Source organism: Protopterus annectens, chromosome 13.part0 (genome assembly GCF_019279795.1).
Source record: "Protopterus annectens isolate FY-2018-M chromosome 13.part0, PAN1.0, whole genome shotgun sequence".
Lineage (NCBI taxonomy): Eukaryota > Metazoa > Chordata > Ceratodontiformes > Protopteridae > Protopterus > Protopterus annectens.
In genome coordinates this window covers 653,162,592-653,186,493 of record NC_056747.1, presented here as the reverse complement: position 1 = coordinate 653,186,493, position 23,902 = coordinate 653,162,592, and the positions used below count along the sequence as shown (strand labels likewise).

The 23,902-nt window shown below is 39.9% G+C and overlaps 1 protein-coding gene across 3 annotated transcripts in view; it reads right to left on the bottom strand.

Moving 5' to 3' along the window:
• TENM1 (teneurin transmembrane protein 1) overlaps positions 1 to 23,902 on the bottom strand; it is a 3,721,864-nt gene that overhangs the window by 735,063 nt on the left and 2,962,899 nt on the right. For all 3 annotated transcript variants that reach the window (XM_044054336.1, XM_044054337.1, XM_044054338.1), the window contains one exon: positions 14,030 to 14,050. In XM_044054336.1, the coding sequence (XP_043910271.1) occupies positions 14,030 to 14,050 (21 nt within the window). The remainder of the gene's footprint in view (positions 1 to 14,029; positions 14,051 to 23,902) is intronic.

Sequence of the window (23,902 nt, the reverse complement as noted above, 5' to 3'; positions counted from 1 at the left end):
TTAGTTTTAGGAAGTGAAGAAGAGGGGAGGTATGTAGGAGTTAGGCTAAGGCATAGGAAAAGGAAGTTAGTTATAGCTTGATATGCAAAGACAGAGGAGGAAGAAAGTGGACAAATAGTGAGGATGTTTATATATGGGGAGATAGATGATGGGGGATGTGTACAGTGCCAAGACAAGAAGAGTTTTAGGTGCTCCTTTACAGTCTATTTAAATAGTTTGGGCTGAGTTATTAGTCTAATTTGAAGAGGAAGGTTGTTCCAAGTAATGGTAGAATGATCACTATAAAGCTTGGTTCCCATTTTAGTCCTAGATTTGTGGATAACTAGTAAGTCTTGGTCAGAGCTGCGGAGTGATCTAGTGGGAGTATAGTGGGATATACAGGAGGATAGGCTAGGACAACAGAAAGGTTGATATAGTATAGAATGTATAATATAAAATTGAGAGAGAAGAAGCAGGTTGGATAGTTCCAGCCAGTTTAAGTGAGACACAGTGATGAGTGTTATAACTATGTTAGGCAGCATATCTGGCTATCTTGTTATATGTTGAGTTAAGTTTAGCAAGAAGTGTAGCATTAAGGTTTGTAAAGACTTGTGATCCGTACAGAAGACTAGGTAGTAGATAGGTATGAGATAGGGTTACTTTAGCTTTGTTGGTAAGAAACTTTCTGTTTCTGTAAAGGAGGCCTAGTTTTTGATGAGTCTTAAATAAAATAAATAAATAAATAAAACTATCTAGGCTTGTAAGGGCTCTTGAAGCATTAGTCAAGTAATCTCTTATGAACCTGTCTGGCGTCTTCCTACTTCTCTGGTTTCACAGCTGTATTTGATTTGTGTTGTGGATACACAGTGCTTATTTCTCTGGTTTTGGTTCTTCTGGACAGCAAGACTATACACAATCTCTTGTACAAATAGTTAAAGCAGTGCCGTCTGGGACCCTATTCGGGTCAGTTTTGTCAGATGGATGCATGTCATGACCTTGCTGAGATGGTTAGTGAGGCTATGGGCAAAAATGACCTGTGAGCAATACAGGCAACCATATGATTACCTGTGGTGTGGCCATTATGAAAGGCCACAAAGATCTCCAGAAATGGGAAGCAGGAGTCAGACAGGTAAAGCTCAAGAATGGTATTGCAAATATTTGTAGGTGCGACTGTTTTTTCAAAGTGTACTTTTAATTTTTTATGTTACTGTTGTCATTTGTAGTTGTCTCTCTAATAAAGGCTATTTCTTCAGGCAGTTACCAGGATGTAGCAGGTGGCCTACTGTGGGGCAACTGCTTCTTGGCTGTGCCTGTTGCTTGTCTGTTTGATTTTTTTTTTGTGCATCTTATTTTTGGGTACAGCATAGCCATTCAGTGAGGCAGTGGGCACCATAGCAAGCTTCTACTATTACACATGTACGTATGGAATCTTATGTTAGTTGTGTAGCTGCGGGCACATTTCTATGTAAGTGCTACCATGCACGTACATATGGGATTATAGATTAATAGCATAGTTGTTGGCACATTTTATTTATTTATTTAACATTTGTTTACTAACTGCGGTGGTGGTGCTGCGGTAGCATTGTCGCCTCACAGTAAGACGTTGTCCTGTTCGATTCTCAGCTAAAGCGTCTTATGTGTGGAGACATGCGTGAATAGGCATACCTTCATTGAAGGTTGTGCATCAGGGCTGGCAATTCGGCATGTAAAAATCTACTGCCAATCATTAGCAGACCGGAGTTCTGCTGTGGCGACCCCTAACCAGGCAAAGCCAAAAGACACAACATTTAACATTTGTTTACTGGGAAAGTGTGACTTGGAATGAAGCAAATTTTCAGAGGAGGCCCGGGGAGAAATGCTCAAGTTGCATGTCTCTGTACCATGGGAGAAAACTGGAGCACTCAGAGGAAACTGACATGAATGCAGGGAGGACATGCAGACTCCACACAGAAGGCACTCCAGCCAAGAATTGAACTGCAGAACATCTTGCTGTGAGGTGACAACACTACCACTGCACCACTCCATGTATATGCTATCAAACACATACATATATGATTGCAAGTTAGTTGTAGGCACACCTTTATGCATGAAAATACGGGATTGTAGATCAGTTGTGGACACATTTCCATTGGTATGCTGTTATATATGTACATGTGGGGCTATAACTTAGTTGTGTAGATGTGAGCTTGTATTCAAGCCTTTGCTATTATGCATGCCCATGTCAGAGTGTAGATTTCAGTGTAGTCTGTCTAACAATGCATTTTGCCCCTTGTGTCTTTTTAACATGGGCATACTGTAAGGCCAGTTTTGTTGACAGTCACTGGAGGCAGCTGTTGCAGCACAGTTTGGTTAGTGCACAATTTGCCTACTGTACTGTATTGCAGTATCTGTGACATTTATAGGACATCTTCAGTATTGTTATCCTTCTCAAGTTGTCTCTCAGAGTCACAGGCACATCAATCATATCCAGTCCCTACTTCAGTGGGATGGTTTCTGACCTGTCACAGTAAAGTATCTATCTCTATCTGGTGTCTATCACCATGTGGCTTCTGGACCACATAGCTGATGCTATTAACTGGCAGGTCCATGTCATCAACCCACCAGAGTTGAACATGGCCCCTGTTGCCAACCAACTTTACCCATCTGAACTATCTTCTAGGTCCAATTGATATCTCCCTGGAGTGACTGACAGCAAGCTGCCTTTAGCTTATTTTGTTCTCATCCAGATGAACCTACACTCCAGTGAGTCACAATTCACCCCTCTTACATTGTCCACTTCTCCCCATTATCATTATTAGACCCTCTATTTGTCTCTACTAAGACCACATTCCACTTCTTAGTGTGTGCATATCACCTCTGTTTACCTCTACTGTTTTGTGTCTATTTGTGTTTCCCTTCAGTGCTTACTACTGTCAACATTCCTTACCAATTTTCCTGTCAGGCTTCCAATCATTCCTTTTCTCAACAGGTATATAAAAAAGGGGTACTTATCCACACAAAAATGTACCCTGATTTCCTTTCCACTTGCTCTTCATTTTTGTTTTTCTTCATTATCTCTGCTTGCTATGGTCTTCCATGTCATACTTTCCTGTAGTATATGTATAGCTGACATGATCAAATCACCTAAAAATTGAATCTAGATAATTTGGTCACATTGACTATACTTTTCTTCCCTCCCGTAAGTATCCAGGAGCCTGGAAACCTAACAAAAAATGTTTCTGATGTGATACAGGTAGTCATATGTGGCACTTGTCAGCAGCTTGGTCCACCCTTCACCAACGTGCACCTTCAAGTAAAGCGACACTGACACTAGCTGTTACATGGCTGCTACCTTGCTCCCTACCCATATTGCTTGCACTGCTCGACTTCAGTTGGCTTGCACTTGTATAGTCTTGAACTCATTGTCAAATCACACCACAGCTAGCTGCTGAGCCATGCATATTGTGGCCACTTATATATTCACGCGTGGTTTTCTCTGTAGTGTATTGTTGCTAACCAGGTATAAACCTTGCCCCAGGCAAACAGTGCATTTCTATGAATCGCATCTAATATATACACTGATCTGATACTAATTTGTTTTTGTTGATCTTATCTTACTGTTGTTTATATGAAATATACATGCTTTATGAGGGGCTATATGTTTTATTACCATGGATTTATGTATTCTACGAGATTAGTTTTGCATTATGTAGTGTGCTGGCAGTTAGTAGGATACGACAATTAGCTGCAAGCGTTTTACCAAACAACAGAGAAAGGTGAATCTGTATGGTTCTATAATCCTTGGTGGTGCATGATTGCAGTTGCACTGACCTTCTAGCATGTTCTTGACCACTATTAGTAAAGTGAAAAAAAAAATAAACAATCACATAGATCCTTCTTCAGATTTAAATCATTAAGCGACAGGTCAAGCTTGCATGCCATTAACTTCCATTAGCTGTATTAAAAGATATCTAGCTACATTTACCAGACTCGAAGGTGAAAATGCAAAAAACTATCTCCTTGGTTTTGTCTAGACTGAGAGGATAGAAAATGGCCACACATAAACCAAAGTATGTGCCTCATGCCTTAAGTCCTGCCCATGAGAAATGGATTAGTCAAGCTAGTAATTATTTAATCAGTTAATTAATTATTAATGCACTTCTACTACAATTGAATTATATATTTTATTGTACCTCATTTCTTGCAGTAAATAAAACTGTACAGTGCACTCAAAAAGTTGTCGGTTAGATTTCCGCAACATATACTTGCAGATGTATGCTTTTTACTTTAAGCATATGAACACATTTTCCACTACAAAAGCAGTGAGCATAAACAGCATTGTGCATCTACATTTTCTACTCTAGCAGAAGACTTAAATGAGTTCATAAACTTATGCATCTCTCTGGGTTCAATATTTTCAGATTTATTATCCTGCTTATACTGCAGTCATGTAGTATGATTTTCTGTGTTCTCCCTACCAGCCCAAGCAAGGCAATTGCATAGGCATGTTAAGACATACATGCACACACATAACCAGACCTTCACATATACAAAAAGACATCTAGATGGCTGTAATCATGTCCATACAGTCATACGTGCATGCACACACATACACATATGGCTTTGTAGTACTTACCCACTGTGGAGCTAAGAGCCCCATGACAGCAACAGAACTGAATGGGTGTTTGCTTTTGAATGACCAGATCTACACTTTATTTTGCTTCATTTCCTAAATAGTAGGGTATAGCTATTCTTTGAATCCCACTACCAAGTTATTCTAAAGCCAGAAACATTTCTGGGTAAGATTATAGAAATAATTTGTATTGTTTTGGATGTGGCTTTCAGCAGCAAGAGTGCTGCAGTGTGCTACTGGCCAGTGCCTACAAACCAGTGCAGTAGTACAGTGATCTCTGAGACACTCAGACATAATGCAGTATGAAAACCTGCACATGACAGGTTAGCATGGTGCTGAATGCAGTGTGAAAACCTGCACATGACAGGTTGGCATGGTGCTTTTAGGACCACCTATTGTTTATTTAGACTTTTCTTCACTTACTGACACACACACACACAAACACTTTCTTGTCTAGGAGATGCACTAACAAGATGTGGAAAAGAGCCACCTTTCTAGATTGTGTTTGACATAGGTCAGTGTTGTGAACTCAGCATCTGTGTGAGTGAATGTTGGTGTTGCTGCAGCTGTGTTTATATGTTTAATTACATGTCCAGGGATATGCATTCTAGTGTTTAGACTGTGTGTGTTCATGCATGTGCTTCTTTATATCACTGCACTGCAGCACAGAAACATAAAAGTTACGAGAAGAAAATTGTAACTCAATCTGGACTCATTATTTATCCTGTCTAGCCAATTAATTTTTGTTCAGTATTTCATCAGTCTTATCTGAATCCCCTGCTTAGTATGATTGCTTCCAAACATTGTTCTCTCCTCCTTTTGTTTATAAATACATACATAAATTTCACAATTAAATATTTTGAAACCAAACATTTGTCATGGGTAAGTTAAGTCATTGTTTTATTCTGTGCTTGGAAAGATGCACTTTTCTTCTTATATTTGCTAAATGAGTGTCCCATATATGCTTTTCATTTCTGCCCACACAGATCTGGGCTGTTTGATTTCTCTTACATCTAAAGCAATTTTTGTTTCATTACATTCTGCTTGTCTGGCTTTGAGACTACAGTTCTTGTTTACACAGAGTTTCACGTTATATGCCTTTATGGAGCTCATAAACTACTTTATTAAATGAATGACATCCTAACCAAAATACTAGCGGCCTTATTCATAGACATGTATAAAAGTGTTTTGATTTAATAGGTTCATAGGTTAGTACTAGGCTAACTGCCCTTGTGAGCCATTGTAAGCCTAGCCAAGTATCCCTTGTGAGACTCAGACCCTGCACCTTGTGTTTGTAAGGAAAACACCTTAATCATTAGGCCACCCTCTGTACTTCAGATGCTAAAAGAAATTCACAGAAAATCACTGTAGAAGTATATACCACATGTATGCCATTGACAAAAGGCATGTGAAAATATTATGCAAATGAACCCAACATTGAGGTAGGTGGTCACAAACAGCATGATTCAGGAAGCAAAAGCAATCTGCAAAAAGATATAGATGGAAGTGGAGTAGGACATGCACAAGGGAAAAGCTACAAACATCACTGCACGTTGGATATAAATTGTGGATAACTTAGTATATTTCATTTCTCAGAGCCTACCTGACATAGTTGCCATCACAAAAGAGCCATTCTAGTATCTAACTGTGCAATGTGACCACTCCAGAAGGCACTTTTAATCATGCATCCTAGACAGAGGTCTTACTAGATGGAGCATTTGGACAAGTTCTGCATGGGTACTCACACACTACATGAGTTATGCAGACTTTCAGACAATTTAAATTGCAGGTGGAAGAAGTGGACCAAAACCTTTGCAAAGCAAATTCATAATCTCTGTCACCTGGGTCCTTTCAAAGGCCTGTAAGGGACACTAGCATATCTCAGGCATTTGCCAGTTGTGTCCTGCATCAGTTTTTGGATTGCCTGGTAGCACATGTAGACCAGTTAAGTTTCTAGTCACTCAGGAGGAAACAAGCCCTATCATGCGAGGTGTTCATTCATTATGTTGTCATACGCAACTATAAGGAAACCAGCTATAAGTGATGCATTTGAGTACCTCAGTAAGTTTCATAATACTCAATTAACTGCTAGGTGGAATGTAATCATGGTGGTGCATCATAGAGCTAGGCCATTTCAAGCTATGGGTAATCATGAGGCAAATGTGGGGCATTCTAGTGCCAGATACCACATATTTTAGTCCATGCATATAACCATGGGTATTTATTCAGTGATGCAGGATGCCACTGGGGTTAAGGCTGATGAAATCCATATGCCCTTCAGAGACATCTGCATTGGAGACCCACAGCCATGCCAAAGCATCATAAAATGTGACTCTTTTGTAATCTTAAAATGCATTTCTGCTGTCAAGGTAGCTTTGTTGTCACACTCCAGAACACAGAAGACCTGCTGCATGGATATGTCTTGCTGCATCCAACACAATGTGACACTTCGGACACTGGAGAGTGCAGCCAGAGTGTGATAATGACAAAAAATTGAGAAGGACCCCCACCAGTACTACACTGCTCTTACCCTTAACAAGGTGCAAAGGTGACATGACTGTGACAAGCACAGTAGATACAGGATGCCATAATTGTTTAGATTTTCAGATTAAGGAAAAATATGATACTTGCATGAATAACCATATGCAGTAGAAACAATAGTATAGTTATATAGTAGAATATGCACTGATATGTAGAAAGCATGACAGTTGAAAAGTATAAAACATGGTTATAAGCAACAAGAGTTCAGAGCTTGTGTCATCAGTAAGCCAAGCTGGTTACACAGTTTAGGATGCAACATAAACTGCAGGAATACAGTATCAGGACATGCTATAGTAACTACAGAGTCCATACCCTGGCTTCCACAAGAAGTAGATGTTACCTATCCCCCACCATATAGTAATGCAAGTGTGGCACACCTCTGTGGTGGTAAGGCATGTACATCTGTTTCAACTGTGAGTGATGACCGGGATGTGTGCATGGCAACACATCTTATCTTGGCAGAGGGTGCACACACAGTAGGCATGGCCAACTGTGCACTGGGTGACATTTTTTGTAGTGCCTGATGGAGTTACCGCAGGGACATGAAATGAATAACAACATTGTGTAGCTGTCTACTTCAGGGGGTGGGGGGTGGCATGTGACATCTGTGACCACACCTCATAACTGTCCAGATTTTCACACAATGTCCAGATTTTTGGCTCATATTTTTGGTCTTTTCCTCATAAAATGTGTGGTTTTCTGGTAAATCATTGGGATGATCTGAGGATTCAAGTCACTATATAATGACATACATTTGAGTTTCAGACTTCAAATCCTTCAGAAAATGTACTTTCTAAGTTTATAAAAGCAATATTGGAAATATGTCTCCATTTTTGGGTCTTTGTCCCCCATTTTGTCAGGCTTTGTCCAAATTTCTTACACTAAGAGGTTGAGAGGTATTTCTGTGACTGGACAAATATAAACAGCAGCCACAGCACCATATGCAAGGACTGGTTGGAATCTTGTATTTTTAAGACAAAAACTGTACAGGACAGTTGCAAAATGCTGCAATAGTTGTACAATCACAGTCAGTAACCAGATATGATCCACATGCCTCCTGGCCAAAGCAACTGCTTAAGTCACATGCTGTAAGGTGTGGTGCAAGGTACACATTCAAGGCATAGAGTGGGACTGTAGCCACACAAAATGTCCCACAGCATGTCTGCAATTTCCCTAGCCTGAGCCTGTGTTGTGTGCCAGGGATGGTGCTGTCAAGGGTGTGCCATAGCAGGTTTGTCAGTAAATTGAAGTGCCACAATCTCCCCAGCCTCAACCTGTATCACCTGACAGGGACAGTGCTGCTGTGGGTGCCCCATAATAGTTCTATCCCAATATCACTGAGGTGCTGTGATATAACCCATCTGAGTGACATGCCCATCAGACACAAAAGTAATGCCACTGGGTGGAGTAGATTTGTCCAGTGAGGTCCCCCTGCCCTGAGCTATGTTTCATGCTACCTACAGGTGAAACTGAGTTGTTTGGGGAGGATGACCAAGGGAACTCAGAAAGGTAGGCCCACCTGACCCCTACCAGAGCCTGTTCTACATAGGCTCCAGACATGTTAGCATCATCATCACCAGTAACAGATGCAAGCTTGCTTTGTGACTGCACATGACTTTATGGTGATACTCTCTGCACCTGTCCTTCAGTGGTGTAAGTAGCACTAGGGCTGAGTGGGTGTGAAAACACCATTCCCTTGACGATGGCATGACCATGTATGATAATGATATGACACAAAAATGTAAAGGTGCTCCTAGCAGGACCTGCAAGATAGTAGAACTCTGCAGTGTCAGGATGTCCCTAACACCAACCTATACTATACTAAAAGACATACATACCTGATCTGCTAGAATGTCTTTCTGCTGTGGATGCACCACTGGTATCCCATTTGGAAAAGAATGACTATTACTTCTGAAATGAAAATGCAATATAGTTGTATATGGCTATACTGAATGAAAGTATAGTATGGTACTAATACTTACTCCCCTATACAGTATGCCCTGACTCCCAGCCCACCTAGGATACCATTAAAGGAAACCTTTGGAAAAGAGGCAAACAAAAACCTTCAGCTTCTGTTAACAGCATAATGTGGAACATAGGCATGGTCCAGGTTTGTCTGCAGCAAAACTTCCCTGCTTTTAGCTGTCAACTACAGATTTGTTAACCCGTGCCAGCATTTGATGACGATATTGCCATATCCACCCACTGTATTAACATCTACTGTTACCTCTCTCTACTGCCTCTGCATCTTCTTGTGGTTTCCATCACTTCTCACCAGAAATGAATAATTACTCTGTACAGCATCTGGGAAACCTTAAGTTTCTTGGGTAGTAATATTAAGTTACATTTTGTTAGCCAACACTACAATAGCAAACATGTAAACAAGTGTGCTACATGGCATATCAATGCAGCACTGAAAGTTGGAAAGTCATGACATCCCAAATGAGTACCTACTTAATACCTATATAAGCACCGCCAGCTATAGGAAATACAAAATTATTGTGCTATGAAACAATGCACAGTCCAATGTGGATACTCAACATATAAATGCAATTTAAATATTAACTAGTAAGCATGCATATGCTGTGGGGCTTCCACTACCAAGTTACTTATGAATCACTGTTCCCTTCCATTATAGATGCCTGTATACTATACTGTGGTATAATGTGCAAAAGGACATGCCACACATAGACGTATATATCATTTAAGAACACAAAGCTCTTAAATGATGAGGTTAAGGGTTGGCATAGTGGTTAAGATATTTATCTCACAGACAAGAAGTACAGGGTTTGATTTTCACCAAGGGCAATTGGGCAGGCTTAAAATGGTCTACAATGGCAGCAAGCCTCGTACTTACTTATGAACCTATAAGCTCAATAATTTAGGGTTGGGGGTTGGCATAATGTTGAAGGTGTTTACCTCACAGATACGAGGGCTTGATTCTCACCTTGAAAGTGAAATTGACTAGGCTTAAAATGTTTGAAAAGGGCAGCTAGCCTAGTACTTACAAGCCTAAAACCTAGAAATAAGTCTTACGAAGAATGGAAAAATTGGATCCTGGTAATATGAATAAATATAATGAATGTCAGCAAAACATATGAACTAACATGCCCCCTCCTAATAAATGCCCATGTTATACAGGGACACAATTTGGTTGGATTGCACAGCAAGGCTTATAAAGGCCCTGGATGTTGTTAGGCTAGTTTATAACTATGACTCTATGATGCATCAAGGGGTGCAAAGCCATGGAGATTGCATGAGGTAAACTTGACATGTGGGTTATCCAAAGGTGTGCCCACTGGCAGTATATTGGCATGTGTGCCTACAGTGCCATACTTGTCAAGATGTTGTCATGATCAGCATCACAGTCTCTCTTATGGACAAAGAATTATGCAGCTGTTTTTGGGTCATGTTCTGCCCATCCATGATAAGCTGTACACTAATGCCCTCCTTCCTGTAGGACACTGCCTTGCTGATTTGTAGGATTGCTTGAGCTGATGATTGTCTGAAGATATAGGCATCCTTAGAAATTGGGAACAATGTGTCAACACAAGCAGTCAATCATATGGCAGAGAGTACCAGAGAGGTTGAGGGTATTCAGAGACCATGATTACAAGAACTCCACAGTAATAATAACTCAGTATTATTGATTTTTTTACCAACTCTGCATATTCCATAACTAATGTATGCAGGCTTGTACTCATGTTTTACATCTCTTTCACCCCACAGATTTTGAAAGTGGCCAGGCAAACAAGGACACTAGCAGGAGTGGGAAGAATGCCTTGCTTAGCATCAGGCTATGTTTTATTTGTACATTTCTATGCATATATCAGTATATCTAATGGCCTAATATGACATCATCTAGTATGTAAGATTGTCAGTGCATTGTGATGGCTGCATGCCACAGATGTGTCAAACTGTGTAAGATTCATACCAATTGATTGACAAGTCTATCATAGACTGCTGAATGATCAAAAAAATGTCTGAAACAACTTTTGGTGAAACTCCGGTATGTTATTTTCAGAAAGGCAATCCCCCAGCACTCTCCATGTGGGAGAACACCCTGAACTTAAATCTGCTTGCACTAAGGTCACACAACAGTATGGCAAAAAGAACACTCCACTATCTGAAAAAGTTGTTTTGCACAAATTTCACCCGGCACTTGCTGAAATAGCTAGTGATCAATGACACAGTCTCATTGTGTGCTAATCCTGTTGCAACTAGGCATCTTAAGTTTTTAGTGGACATTTTGGATAAGCGTGGTACATTCCTGATCTCATGGTACATGACTGGCCATATGATCAACTGATGTACTTGTTAACATGCATTGGTCTCCTTCCATGTCATATAAAGTGGCCAACTGGACAGTATTGCTAATATGATATGCACACAACAACTCTATATGTGAGTGATATACATATGTACAGTATTACAATATAGCTTTTAATACACATCTTTAATATGTGGCTATGAAGTTTGACAGTATGTGTAACCATGTATAGTGCATAGCAGGTGCTGGAACAGTTGCCACTGAGGTGTACATTATAAACCATTTTTCTTTATGTAGGACAAAGCTGAGCAGTACCAGAAACACGAACATGCAGGATACATTCTATGTATTGGTGTATGTGTTTGTATGTGTGTGGCCAACCTCTATTTCTGGGTTTGGCCAGATGGAGGACCTTGTGTTCAGCGTATCTGTAGGCATGTGTGGTGTTCATCGGTTCATGGATACCCTCCCGTTGGATGCCTTGTGGGTACTACAGAAGGACCATATCATTCTTACCAACATTATGTTAGACTCATGTGCTACACATGCCTGGTAGCCAGCGTCAGGAGCTGGTCTGTGCACAGCAGCATCTGCCACCCCACATCAGGTATCAGAAATGTAGCCTGGCAGGAGCATCTACTTTCCCACCACAGGCAGCTGCTTGCAGTAGCTTGCAAGGTTACATTGTCTATGCCTGAATCCACCTGATAACTGAGATCAATGTACATAAATATCCAGTCCAGGACATCTACAGGTCTGCCTTTTTTGTGTATATGTTCTACACATAGTTGCATATAGTTCACCCTGTGAACTATTTCAGAATATTTATTAGTTTTATATGTTTACTGTTAAATATATATTTTACATAAAAAAATTCACATGCATGCTAGTGGCCCATGTATTCCATGTCCCCAAATCTGCAGTTATGCTGGGTTTAGTTACTTAATGGGAGTTTGGTAAGTATCATGCCAAATAACTGACCTTTTTGCTTATGTATTCTACCAAGGTATGTCAGGACCATATACCAAGTCTGTGTGCCACTGTGTACCTAAAGGCTATGCCTCTGTTGCTCTTGCCTTGTCATTGTGTACTACGTCTGGCACACATGCCTGGTAGGCATTTCAGCAATCCATCTGTGTGTGCTACCAAGTATTGTGTCTTGGTTTATAAATAGCACGGTGTCACATATAGACATCAGTTTATACAAATTACTTATATACACAATGGCACGCTATGTCCATGAATCAATAAACTGTAGAAGTAAGCCAAGGACAGTAGGAGACATTCACAGATGTAACTTGTGTTTTGTTTTTTGTTACTCTAATTACTATGCTAAAACAATGAGGAACAAACTGTCACTACCGATGCCCTTCCTGTGTCTAAGTATAGAAGAATGGCTGCATGCCTTATACAAAACGAAATTCCTATAATGTGACCAATAAAATACCAACCGATTTTCAATGCACATTAAAGTTTAAATAAATTAAAAATTGAAAACATTATGTGGAATTTTAAATAATCTTAAAAAGGATGCATGCACAAAGAGTCTGCAGATGATGCAGATAACTTAACTGCGTAAGTCAGATATATGATACAAGCAAAGAGTGCCAGTAAGACAGATACTGCCACTTTTCTAGTCTCTGCTAGAAATTGCTATTTATTCATTATATAGATTGCTCTTCTTTATTGTTTCCTAATGCACAGTTAAAGAAATGGTTGTGCACCAAGGACTGTAAACTTAGCAATATTATACCTTAAATGTTAATGGAATTCATAATTGCTGTGAAGATAGACACATTTCCGCAATGGGGAATCAATGGCTCATTTGGGATGAGTAATTTGCTATTAAGTTACACTATACACATTTCACTGTTGCTACCGAATTATGTTACATTATATATATATATATATATATATATATATATATATATATATATATATAAAATGTGTGTGTACATAAATATATATCATATACTGTTTTTCTTGTGATATCAAGCGTTGCAAATATTTTTCTATAATTACTTGTTTATATAACACTACCACAAGTCTCTTAAAAAAACAAAGCAATTTTTTAAGGGTTTTTATTTCATAAGGTAATGAGATCCATAATCCACCCGGTGTTGTATGTTTGTAGAACCTCTGCTAATTAAAAATCCCTGCTTCATTATTTTAACAATGCATACAACCTTTCTGAATTGTGTGTGTGTGTGTGTGTGTGTGTGTAACTACATAAATTAATGCTAGCTGTGAACAGAAAGTAACTGTAAGACCTCTATTATTCTTCGTTGAATGAAGCCAGAGTTCTAAGTTACAACATGCTGGCTAATGCTTAAGTATTTAAAATATAAACTGTAACCAGGCTGCTGCCCTATGGTTTTGCCGTTGGAAAAAGTCTACTGGAGCTAGTTTGTCTTGTCTGCTCATTAGAAGTAAGCACAGAAAAACAAATGTTTTCTTTGGTTTCTTTCTTTAACACTAAATACCCACTTATATTAAATGCCATGAAATGGAACCTAATTCCAGCTATGGTACAATACTGCAATCATCTGCCACAGATTTATTAACACATACCTACAAACAGCATTGTGTTTTATACCACACAACGTAGTTGAAAATTGCTTACTTACCTGTGTCTTGTATCCCTGTTTCTGCAGTCAGTGATCAGGCAATCAATTCAGACAGCAGCAGAGAGAAAGAAAGACACAAACTGGTTAGTGTGCAATAGATCATATGCATAAAGAAATGATTTATGAAGGCAACTGACAGAATAACTCATTAGCTTAGCACTTAATTACTGTAAAAAAAGTGATGACTTTTTGCACATGGTATATTTAAGTTTTAAGAAATTAACTGAGTGCTCACCTCAGCTGAACTTTAACTACCTATAAATAAGAACTTTGCAAATATAACAAGAAAAGCCTATGAAAACATAACTTAAACCAATAAACAAGTATATACTAGTAAATGTAATAAAATCAGACCACCAAATGCATTCCAACCCATTTTAACTTCCAAATTACCTAATATAAGACAACCTCCAAATTAGCTAATATAAGACATTTATTTAGCACAGTAGACAGAGATCATTTGGGAAGGACCACCCCCTTAGTTTCTCAACCATGAATTATCTTGTTTCATCCCTTCCCTCTTAACCTAACAATGCACTTTATTAGTCTGCTTTTATTGTATTTGTGTTTCTTCCCACTTCATTATTTTATTTTGCTTTTTCTGCTGCATTTATTACTGCTTGTTAGCAGCCTGATTAAATTGTAACTATTATTCTAAGCCTTTTGATTTAAGCACTTGGGCTTCAGGCCAGTTGTTTTACATTAAGAAGGTTTGTGGTCTACACTCTTGTGGCATGGGAGGTAGCTTATATCCTTCTAAGATGGGAATTGCTGGTTGAAGACTTATTGTGCCTGCTTATTTGAACTGTTTCTTTCTGAAACTGGCATGTCTTGTTTGCTGTAGCATAGACTAGATTCAGATCTGCTGAATCTAGCTCTGTTTGTATAACTTCAGCACTAATCCAGGCCATCTTTTTTGGAGAGGGTTCCCCTGCACCCTAGTTGCAGGAGTGTGCAGTTAGAACTTGTCTGATTGATGACTGCTGGAACAAGACTCAGTCTGAGCTTTTTTATTGGTTATTTTGTTTAAATCAGTTTGCTCTTGTTTGCTACTGTTATATTTAAGTATGTATATGTTCTCCTGTGTTGTATCAGCCTAAACTGAGTTTAAATATCTTAAGCAGTTTTGCTGTATACAGATCTGTTTTTGTAATTTTTGTGTTTCCCGCTATACCATCTTGTGTTGGCTGCGGCCTGCCTGCACTTAGTGGGAGTAAGTGAACTGCTTGGAACTGGTCTGGCATAGGGTGTTGAGCTAAGAGCTCAGGGACTAGGGTTGATTGGTCAATCCCAGTGTTTCTATTTTATTTTTATTTCTGTGGTATTTAAACCCAGCCTTTGCATGGGTTTATGCTTGTTTGCCTGTCGTGCACTGCCACTGCGCTGTTTTAAACCTTTGCGATCAGTTGCATTTTTTCCATTACCAGCAATCCTATGTATGTGAGGCCCTCACCTGCAGCTACTGTATTGATTTTATCCAGCCCTACTCACACCTATAGGTACTCTCCTCAGACAGTACCCACTTTACTATCCCTGACCTCTCTTCCACAGATTCTGATAACCGTGGACAGACAATTTCCTATGGTTTCTCCTGCTTGTCTGGTTGATATGGGCATCCCAAGACAGTGTAGCAACAGCCTTATGTACAAAGACAACCCTCTACTGCTACCACCTAGAAATGCAATATGTGAGAGATGCAATTACATTAAGAATGTGGAATCCTTGCTGTTTCAGTTACAAGCCAGTACATTTGGCACTGAGAAGGTTGTCTGCACAAACACTACGAACACCACACCTCTACCACCACCCATATCTGTACAACACACTCCTACATATGCAGAGGTTCTCAACAAATACATACCTAAACAAGAGACCGCCAAAGCAAAAACACACATGCACATCACAAACCACAGCACCAAGCATCACACATAGTACACAAGTCTGTGTCTCACAGCCTCTAAGGCCCAGCCACAAACCCAACATACTAATCAAAGGAGAATCTATCATGAGACACACAGATGTGCCCCTCACCAGGCTAGACAAGGAGAAAGTCATGGTAAATTGCTTGTCAGGTGCTAGACTCCAACATCACACACACACACACACACACACACACACACACACACACACACACACACACACACACACACACACACACACACACACACACACAAGTCTCTTAACAACAGGTACTGTTATGACTCTTATAGTCCATGTTGGTGTGAATGACTTGAGACATACCTCTCTGGACTATATGAAGAAAGACATGATTGAGCTCACTGAATATGTGTCACAGGCAGGTATGTCCCTTGCCTTAAGCAGCATCCTACCATAACTCAGAATGATGCCTCAATACAAACAGAAAATGACTGACTTTAACAATTGGCTTAGTTTGTGGTGTCATTCCAAGGGGATCCAGTTCCTGACATTCTGGGAGGACATGACTGACAGACCACGATGCTTTGCCAAAGATGGCCTTCATCTGTTTCCCCTGGGCTTCAGGCTTCTGGCAAAGGATCTTGCCTCCCCATAGTGCCTTATTTAGGCAAAGTCATGAGCACAAAATTACCAACATGAAAAATTCTTCCAAATGAAATTTAAAGGTCATGTTGCTAAACCTTAGGAGTCATAGCATGAAACTGCACTCATTGTAGGCATTCCTTGCCCTGGAGGACATTTGTGCAGTCACTGAAACCTGGTTCAAAGCTGTGGAGAGCATCCCAGCCTTAGGTTACTCATCCTATCATACTTTCAGACCCCAAATGGAGGGCTACAAAGCCAAGGGAGGTGGAGTTTCAATATTTATCAAAGACATACACACCAGGCTGGTCAAATGGTATGACGCACAGGAGACACTCCAAGGACAGTTAACTGTTGACAAAACACATATTCAAATCATAGCTACCTACAGTGTCATCCTCCTTGTTAAGATCCAACCACAAAGTGATTACTTTTGAAGTCACCCCCCCCCCTTGTCAGGGTCAAACAAAACAACCTTTCCAAAGCTGATTACAATATCCTCAGAGCAGGTATAAGCAGCTTCACAGCCATGTCCTTTCAGTTGGAATTAGCACTAATGTCCAAGCCTAAACCAAAAAACTATATGAGCACCTACATAGCTGTATGGACTCAGCAATACCTGACAGGACCAAATCATCTTCCTCAAGGAAGAATAAACCTGTCTGGTGGACAGAAGTAATAAACAAACTCTATAATAAAAGGAAAAAATTACATCCAGGGCCAAGAAAGAGCAGGTGCCGAGTTGGAAGCAATCTCTCCTTTGTCTGAACAAGCAGATAAGTTCACTGGTGAAATCCTCTAAGGCTAACTTTGAGTCCAAATTGGCCACATCCACTAAGGACAATCCCAAGGCCTTCTTCACATATGTCCGCATTCTCAAAGGTAACACACAAATCTGCTCTGAACTGATGGTCAATAGCATCACATACATAAATGCCATAGATATAGCCAACCTGATGACAGGTTCAGTGAAAACTTCACCCACCTTGTCCCCCCATCAGTAAACCAGGTCATCCCCAGCACCTGCCTCTCTCCCTTCATCACTAGGCAGCAGGTCTTTAATACCCTTTCAAAGGTAAAAAATACAGTCTCCATGGGACCCGATAACATCCCTGGATGTATCCTACATGAACTCAGGCATGAGCTCTCAGCACCATTAGGCACCCTATTCAACCAAAGCTTAAGCACCAGCTTCATCCCAGCTGAATGGAACATAGCCACTGTCATCCCTCTACACTGACCTGGGCAATTATAGGCCCATCAGCCTAAATAGCCTGATCTGCAAGGCCATGGAACGCATTATCATGGACCTTACAAACAAGGACATTAGCAACCTCCAAACACTTGACTCCACACAGTTTGGTTTTGTCAAAGTGAGATTGTGCCTGTTAAACTTGGTTGACTTCTTTGAAACAGTCACCAAAGCCATGGACGAGGGGAAGATGGTGCACAGCACCTACATCTTGACCTAGCCAAAGCTTTCAACACTATTCCTCACTCAGGCATAATAGATAAACTCTTCCAGCTAGGCATCAACCAGTATGTTACCAGATGGGCAGTTAACTGGCTCAGTGATAGAACCCACTCAGTCAAAATAGGGGAAGCAACCTCTAGAAGTAGACCCGTAACAAGCGATGTACCCCGAGGATTGGTCTTGGGGCCTCTACTGTTTGGGATATACTTTTCTAAGGTGCAAGCCAAAACCAGTGGTCTGTGGCTGACCAGGTTTGCAGATGACTGCAATAGGATTGAACCTGACCTTGGAACTTTGAGAAGAGATCCTACCACTTGGTCACCATGACTCTGCTTCCTTAAGCAATTATAAGGAAGCAATAATGTCGAACACTGTGTGTGTTACTGTGCAAATAATGCCACCCAGTGGTGTTATGGGGTCCAACTCTGCAGGCAGAGGGGTCTGTACACCCCTGGAAGGGCGTTATTTACACAGTAACATACACCCTGGAGGGCATTATTGGGCTTTGAGAATGGGCTGTTTGTAAAATCATTGTGTTTTACTTACTTACTTTTTTTTATTACTATATTTGTTTTATATATTTTTTATGTAAAATAGTTCCTCTGCCTAATGTTTCATACTTGCTGTAGTATGTAAATAGTGCTGGAGGAAGTATTTTACATTAAAATATAACATGTTAAAAAATATGCATATATTTTCTTCATGTTTTGGTCCCTTACTCCTAAAACGTATGGTTTGCTGCCAGTCATTGGGGATTGAAGTCACTAAGTAAAGACATACATTTGAGTTTCATGCTTTATTTCCTTCAGAAAACTCATGGTAATACAAATCCTGTCATTTAAGCAACTTTCTAATTTTCTAAGAGAAATATTTAAAATCTGTTCCTATTTTTGAGTCTTCGTTTCCATTTATTTCAGGCTTTATCTAGATTTTTTTGAGCTAAGAAGTTGAGAGGTATGTAAACGTTTTTACTGCTGCTGCCAGTGGTCACTCAGTCTCATTTGCTCACACATGCACGCACACTTGCACTTTAGAAAACGCATGCTCACACAAACCTTATCATTACAGAAACTTTACAATTTTATAAGAGCAATATTTAAAATGCGTTCTTATTTTGAGTCTTTGCTTCCCCTTTACTTTAGACTTTATGGCGCTATCTTAGCTAAGAGGTTGAGATGTATGTAGACCTCAACGACTGCTGTTGCTGCCAGTGCTCGATCACGCTCACTGGTCACAGTGTCTCTTACACTTACACACAAACTTCTGCTTTCATGCACATATACACACACATGCAGACAAACATAATTAAAAACACACACTTTTTATGTTTCATTTACTTTTACCCTCACAAAGCAAAAAAAGCGCTGCTTAGTAAGTGTAAAATAATAATTCAATCGATCTCACACTCACTCTTATACATGCATACATCCACACATAGACAAACACACAAACATTTTTTAAATTTTTTTTTTTTTTTTTTTTGTATTTTATACTCATTAAACAGCAAAAGTGCTGCTTAGCAAGAGTAAAATAATAATGGCCATTAGTTTTCTTTTATTCCAAACTCCACGGCAGCATGATATACTGCCATGAAGCTGCAGACTTGTTTTTCAGTGGGCATTACCTGTAGATTAACACCCTGCTGGAGAATGGCACTTCTCCAATCAGGGTGCTGGCCTACAGGTCACCCATTCTTTAAGTAATTTTAAATAGTATACTGTAATAATGTGTACAACTGTCCAAGAAAAAAAAAGTCATTTTTTGAGAGTACTGCTAACTGAAATTATAGTAAAAACATTCCAGACTGGTTTCTAAAATGCTAGAGAACCCAATTGCTCCAAGTTAAGAAGTAAAACGCAGTGGGTTTCATTCTGTTCCATAAATGGGGAACCAAAGTGCTTAACCGTCTGCAATAAATATGTGGAGTTTTATCTGGACTTTTGCTGTTTCTTCCACATTTCTGGTGTGGTTATTATGCCATAATACTGTGACTTATGGGTGGCTCCATACTCTGTGACCTTCATGTTTAAGAAAAATGAAATGTGTTGATACTGCAGAGATGTATAATGATCATTAACATTCTGCTGCACTATGACATGCTACAAGGTACAATAAAACATTGGTGTATTCATTTCTTGCACTGTGCAACTCAAGATGATGAGTTAATGAATCATATAATCTCATTTCACTGACTACTGCATAGTACAAAAGAAACACTACTGTGCAATAAAACTTTGCTGTCTGAGTATTGCATACTGTCTTGAAACTCACCTTCACAATAAGGCATGTTTCACAAGCATAATACATTTTGTTTTACATAGCTGGCATTTTAACATATGTGTTCATTTTTAGTCATTCGACTATTGTTTGGGAATGAAATAAAAATGTTTTCTGGAATAAAATGAAGTAATTTTCTGTATCTCTTAATTGTAAAAATTAATAATGCCGATATACTTTTCAAATCAGATGATGTGCACAAAATTAAGTAATTTAACCAAACTAAATAAGTGGCAAAATGAGGAACACTAATATTACAAATTTCCTAGAATAAAAATAAATATAAAAGAGAGTAAGCATTCTTTGTCCTGTGTCACTGATACCTCTACAAGTGATAGAAAATAACACATTATCAGCAGAATTTTCCTATACAACCAAACTCCAGTCTGGTTTATCATCTTACAGATATAGCTGACCTTAGGCATAGGTCACCTAGGCATCCAACTAGGGTGCTGCTCTAGCAGGCGCACTTTTCCAGTAATCTGGATGGTGCAGATAGACCAGGATGGGGGTACCGCGTGGTGTGGGAGGGTGCGCTGTGGAACCCTTTTGCCTAGGACACCAGCTGACCAAAGTCCAGCCTTGGTTACAGATTCCCCTTTGAGAATCTGCATTGTGTAATACTTAAAGAAATGACACAAGCTGCTGGCATCTCACCATGTCTTACACCAGCTCTGCTGCTTCTTTGCTGACTTCTTTTGCCAAACTAATTTAATTAAGACATGAGAAGGGACACTGCTCGTGTGTGTTGTTTATCCAACAACAGACTTCTAGACTGTGTTATATAAAATTTTAATTGAAATTACCCCTCTGGTGTTTATTAAGGCAAACAAATCAAGCTGGTGTTTCTTTGTGCTCAATTGTATCTTCTGGACTGTCCATTCAGATGATGTCCAAATTATACAAGAATGTCCAAAAATAGACTCACAGAATTTAAGTCCGATTATTTAAATGAATGGACAGTTGCAGCAAACAAAGATAACATCATGTTTATGTGGCATCCAGTTACAGCTCTACGTTTTTGACAACTTAATACTACGCATCTTAATACAGACCATTTTGTTTGAACTTGTTTTTTTCGCTTTACAGCAAGTTCGGACTAGTGTAACTCTTGGCTCAGTGGATTGTTCTTAACATTTCAAGTACAGGTAATGGAAATTGGGATTAGTGTCAAGTTCTCTAAGATTATTACTTATTCACTAAAATGGTGAAAGAGTATAAATGTGTATCCTTACTGAGCTAATAATTCCAGCAATATGTTGTTGCGGTTGTTGTTGTCTTTCAGCTTTTCCCGGTTAGGGGTCGCCACAATGGAATTCCGATCCGCTAATGATTGCCAGTTGATTTTCACGAATGCCAAGGTGCCAAGCTCGACGTTCAACCTTCAACGAAGGCACACCCATTTACGCATGTCTTTCTAACGCCCATCTAACCGCGGGGAGGACATGCAGACTCTACACAGAAGGCACTCTCCGCACTCCAGCTGGGAATTGAACGGGTGAATCTCTTGCTGTGAGGCAACAATGCTACAGCTGCACCACCGTGGAAGTCAATAATTCCAGCAATATCAATTTTAGAAAACATCTGAAAAAGGATGAAACATGGCTTGTGTGATTTTCTTGGTCTGAATGTAGCAGTAAAGACTTGAAAAGTAAACAAAAAGTCAAAGGTATTCAGAAGCCATGTAGGTGAAACATTGATATGTACTTAAGAGGTCATTTGCATATATGCAATGATTTTTCCAGTGCAGTAGATTTAAGGTATTACACAGTGAATATTCCTGCTTGGCTGGGAGTTTATTGCACTGTTAACTGAATGTTTTGTCTCTGTAATCTTTTTATTTTTTGGTTTGGATATTATTTTGGATATTTTGCAGGTACCTTAATATTTAATGACATCAGGCTTGGTTATAAGCTCTGTCCCTCCAAAGTTTGGCCAATCCATTTACTGAGGTCAGAAAAAGGGTGAAACATGACATGTCTATAGCTTGTGGGGTTTGGCTTTCTTGGCCTGAATGTACCAGTTAAGACTTCAAAAAGTAAAGAGTGGTGGGCTTTCAGAAGCTATGAAACTTAAACACTGGTCATAGGATCATAGGAGGTCAATAGACTAATGGCCCTGGAGCCCTTACAAGCCTAGCCAAGAGTTTATCCCCAAAAAAGAAACCTCAGTCAGCACCTGTCATTGTCAATGAGGGACACAGGTGGAACCCCTAGGACAAATTTGTGCTTTCCCATCAACTCATCAAGGTTGCACTTGAAGAGTGTCAGTGAGGTACTCTGTTTTTACATGTATGGGAAGTCTATTCCAGAAACAGGGCAGCCTCTGGGAGACAAACCTGTCTCTCCAGCAAGTTTTCTTAATGATGCATATTAGAGTCAGGCCTTTTGAGTGGGTAATGCACCAGGAGTTAGACTTGAGGCTATGGAACATCTCTAGTAAGGCAACGTCAGAGATTGCCTTGCAGGCGAGACACAGATCACCCCTGATCAATCTGTATGATACTGAGTACAGTGATAGTGATTTCAGCCTGTCCCCATAGGACAGGTGTTGGTGGCCATGGATATTCTTTGTGAGGTATTTCTGTGGCCTTTCCAGTTGGTGCAGATGTTTGGAGAAGTACATACCAAATGGGGCATTATACTTAATTATTAGTCTAATGAGAGAGGAGTACAGAGAGGTAATGACCTCCTTTTTTCTGGATGCAATTCCTTTACTTATGAGATGAACCAAGTAAAAAGGCTTTTATGACCACTGCTACTACATGATGGTCGAATGTGAGATTGTTGTCAACTTGAGTACTCAGGTCTCTCACCACAGGTTGTGTACTTAGGTGGTTGCCCTTGGTGTAGTAATCAGAAGGAGTTGTGTTTTTGCTGAATGATATGATGGTACATTTTTTTTGCATTTAACTTGAGGCCATGACTTTGGCACCAGTCATTAGTTGTTGTGAGACCCTCTTGCAATATGTTATCATCATTTGGGGAGTCAATGACAGCACCCAACTTAGAGTTGTCCCCAAACTTGGTCAGACACAGACCTTTTTTCTTTGCCTGGACCTCTAAGAAGTAGATGCCAAACAGTAGGGGTCCCAGTAAAGATCCCTGGGGAACTCCACTAGTGACAGGTCTGCTATCGGAGGTGGAGGCACCTATTTTGACCTTGTTGGTGAGCCAGTTGGCCACCCACCTGATGAGATAGGAATTTACGCCAAGTTGTGTTAGCTTTTTGATTATGCCCAAGCGGGGGATTATGTAAAGCCTTGGCCAAGTCAAGATAATCTTTATGTACTGACTTTCACTCTTCCAGGGCCTTGGTGACAGTCTCAAAGAAGTCAACCAGGTTAACAGGAAGATCTGCTCTTGACGAATCTGAATTGGGTTGGGTCAAGTGCTTGGAGATTACCTATGTCCTTGTTTATGAGATCCATAATAATACGCTCCATGGCTTTACATGTCAGACTTGTCAAGCTAATGGGGCGATAGTTCTCAGGGATAGTAGTGGCACCTCCTTTGTGCAAGGGGATGACAATGGCAGTTCTCCACTCTGCTGGGATGAAGCCTGTACTTAGGCTGTGGTTGAATAGGGTGCTCAATGGTGAA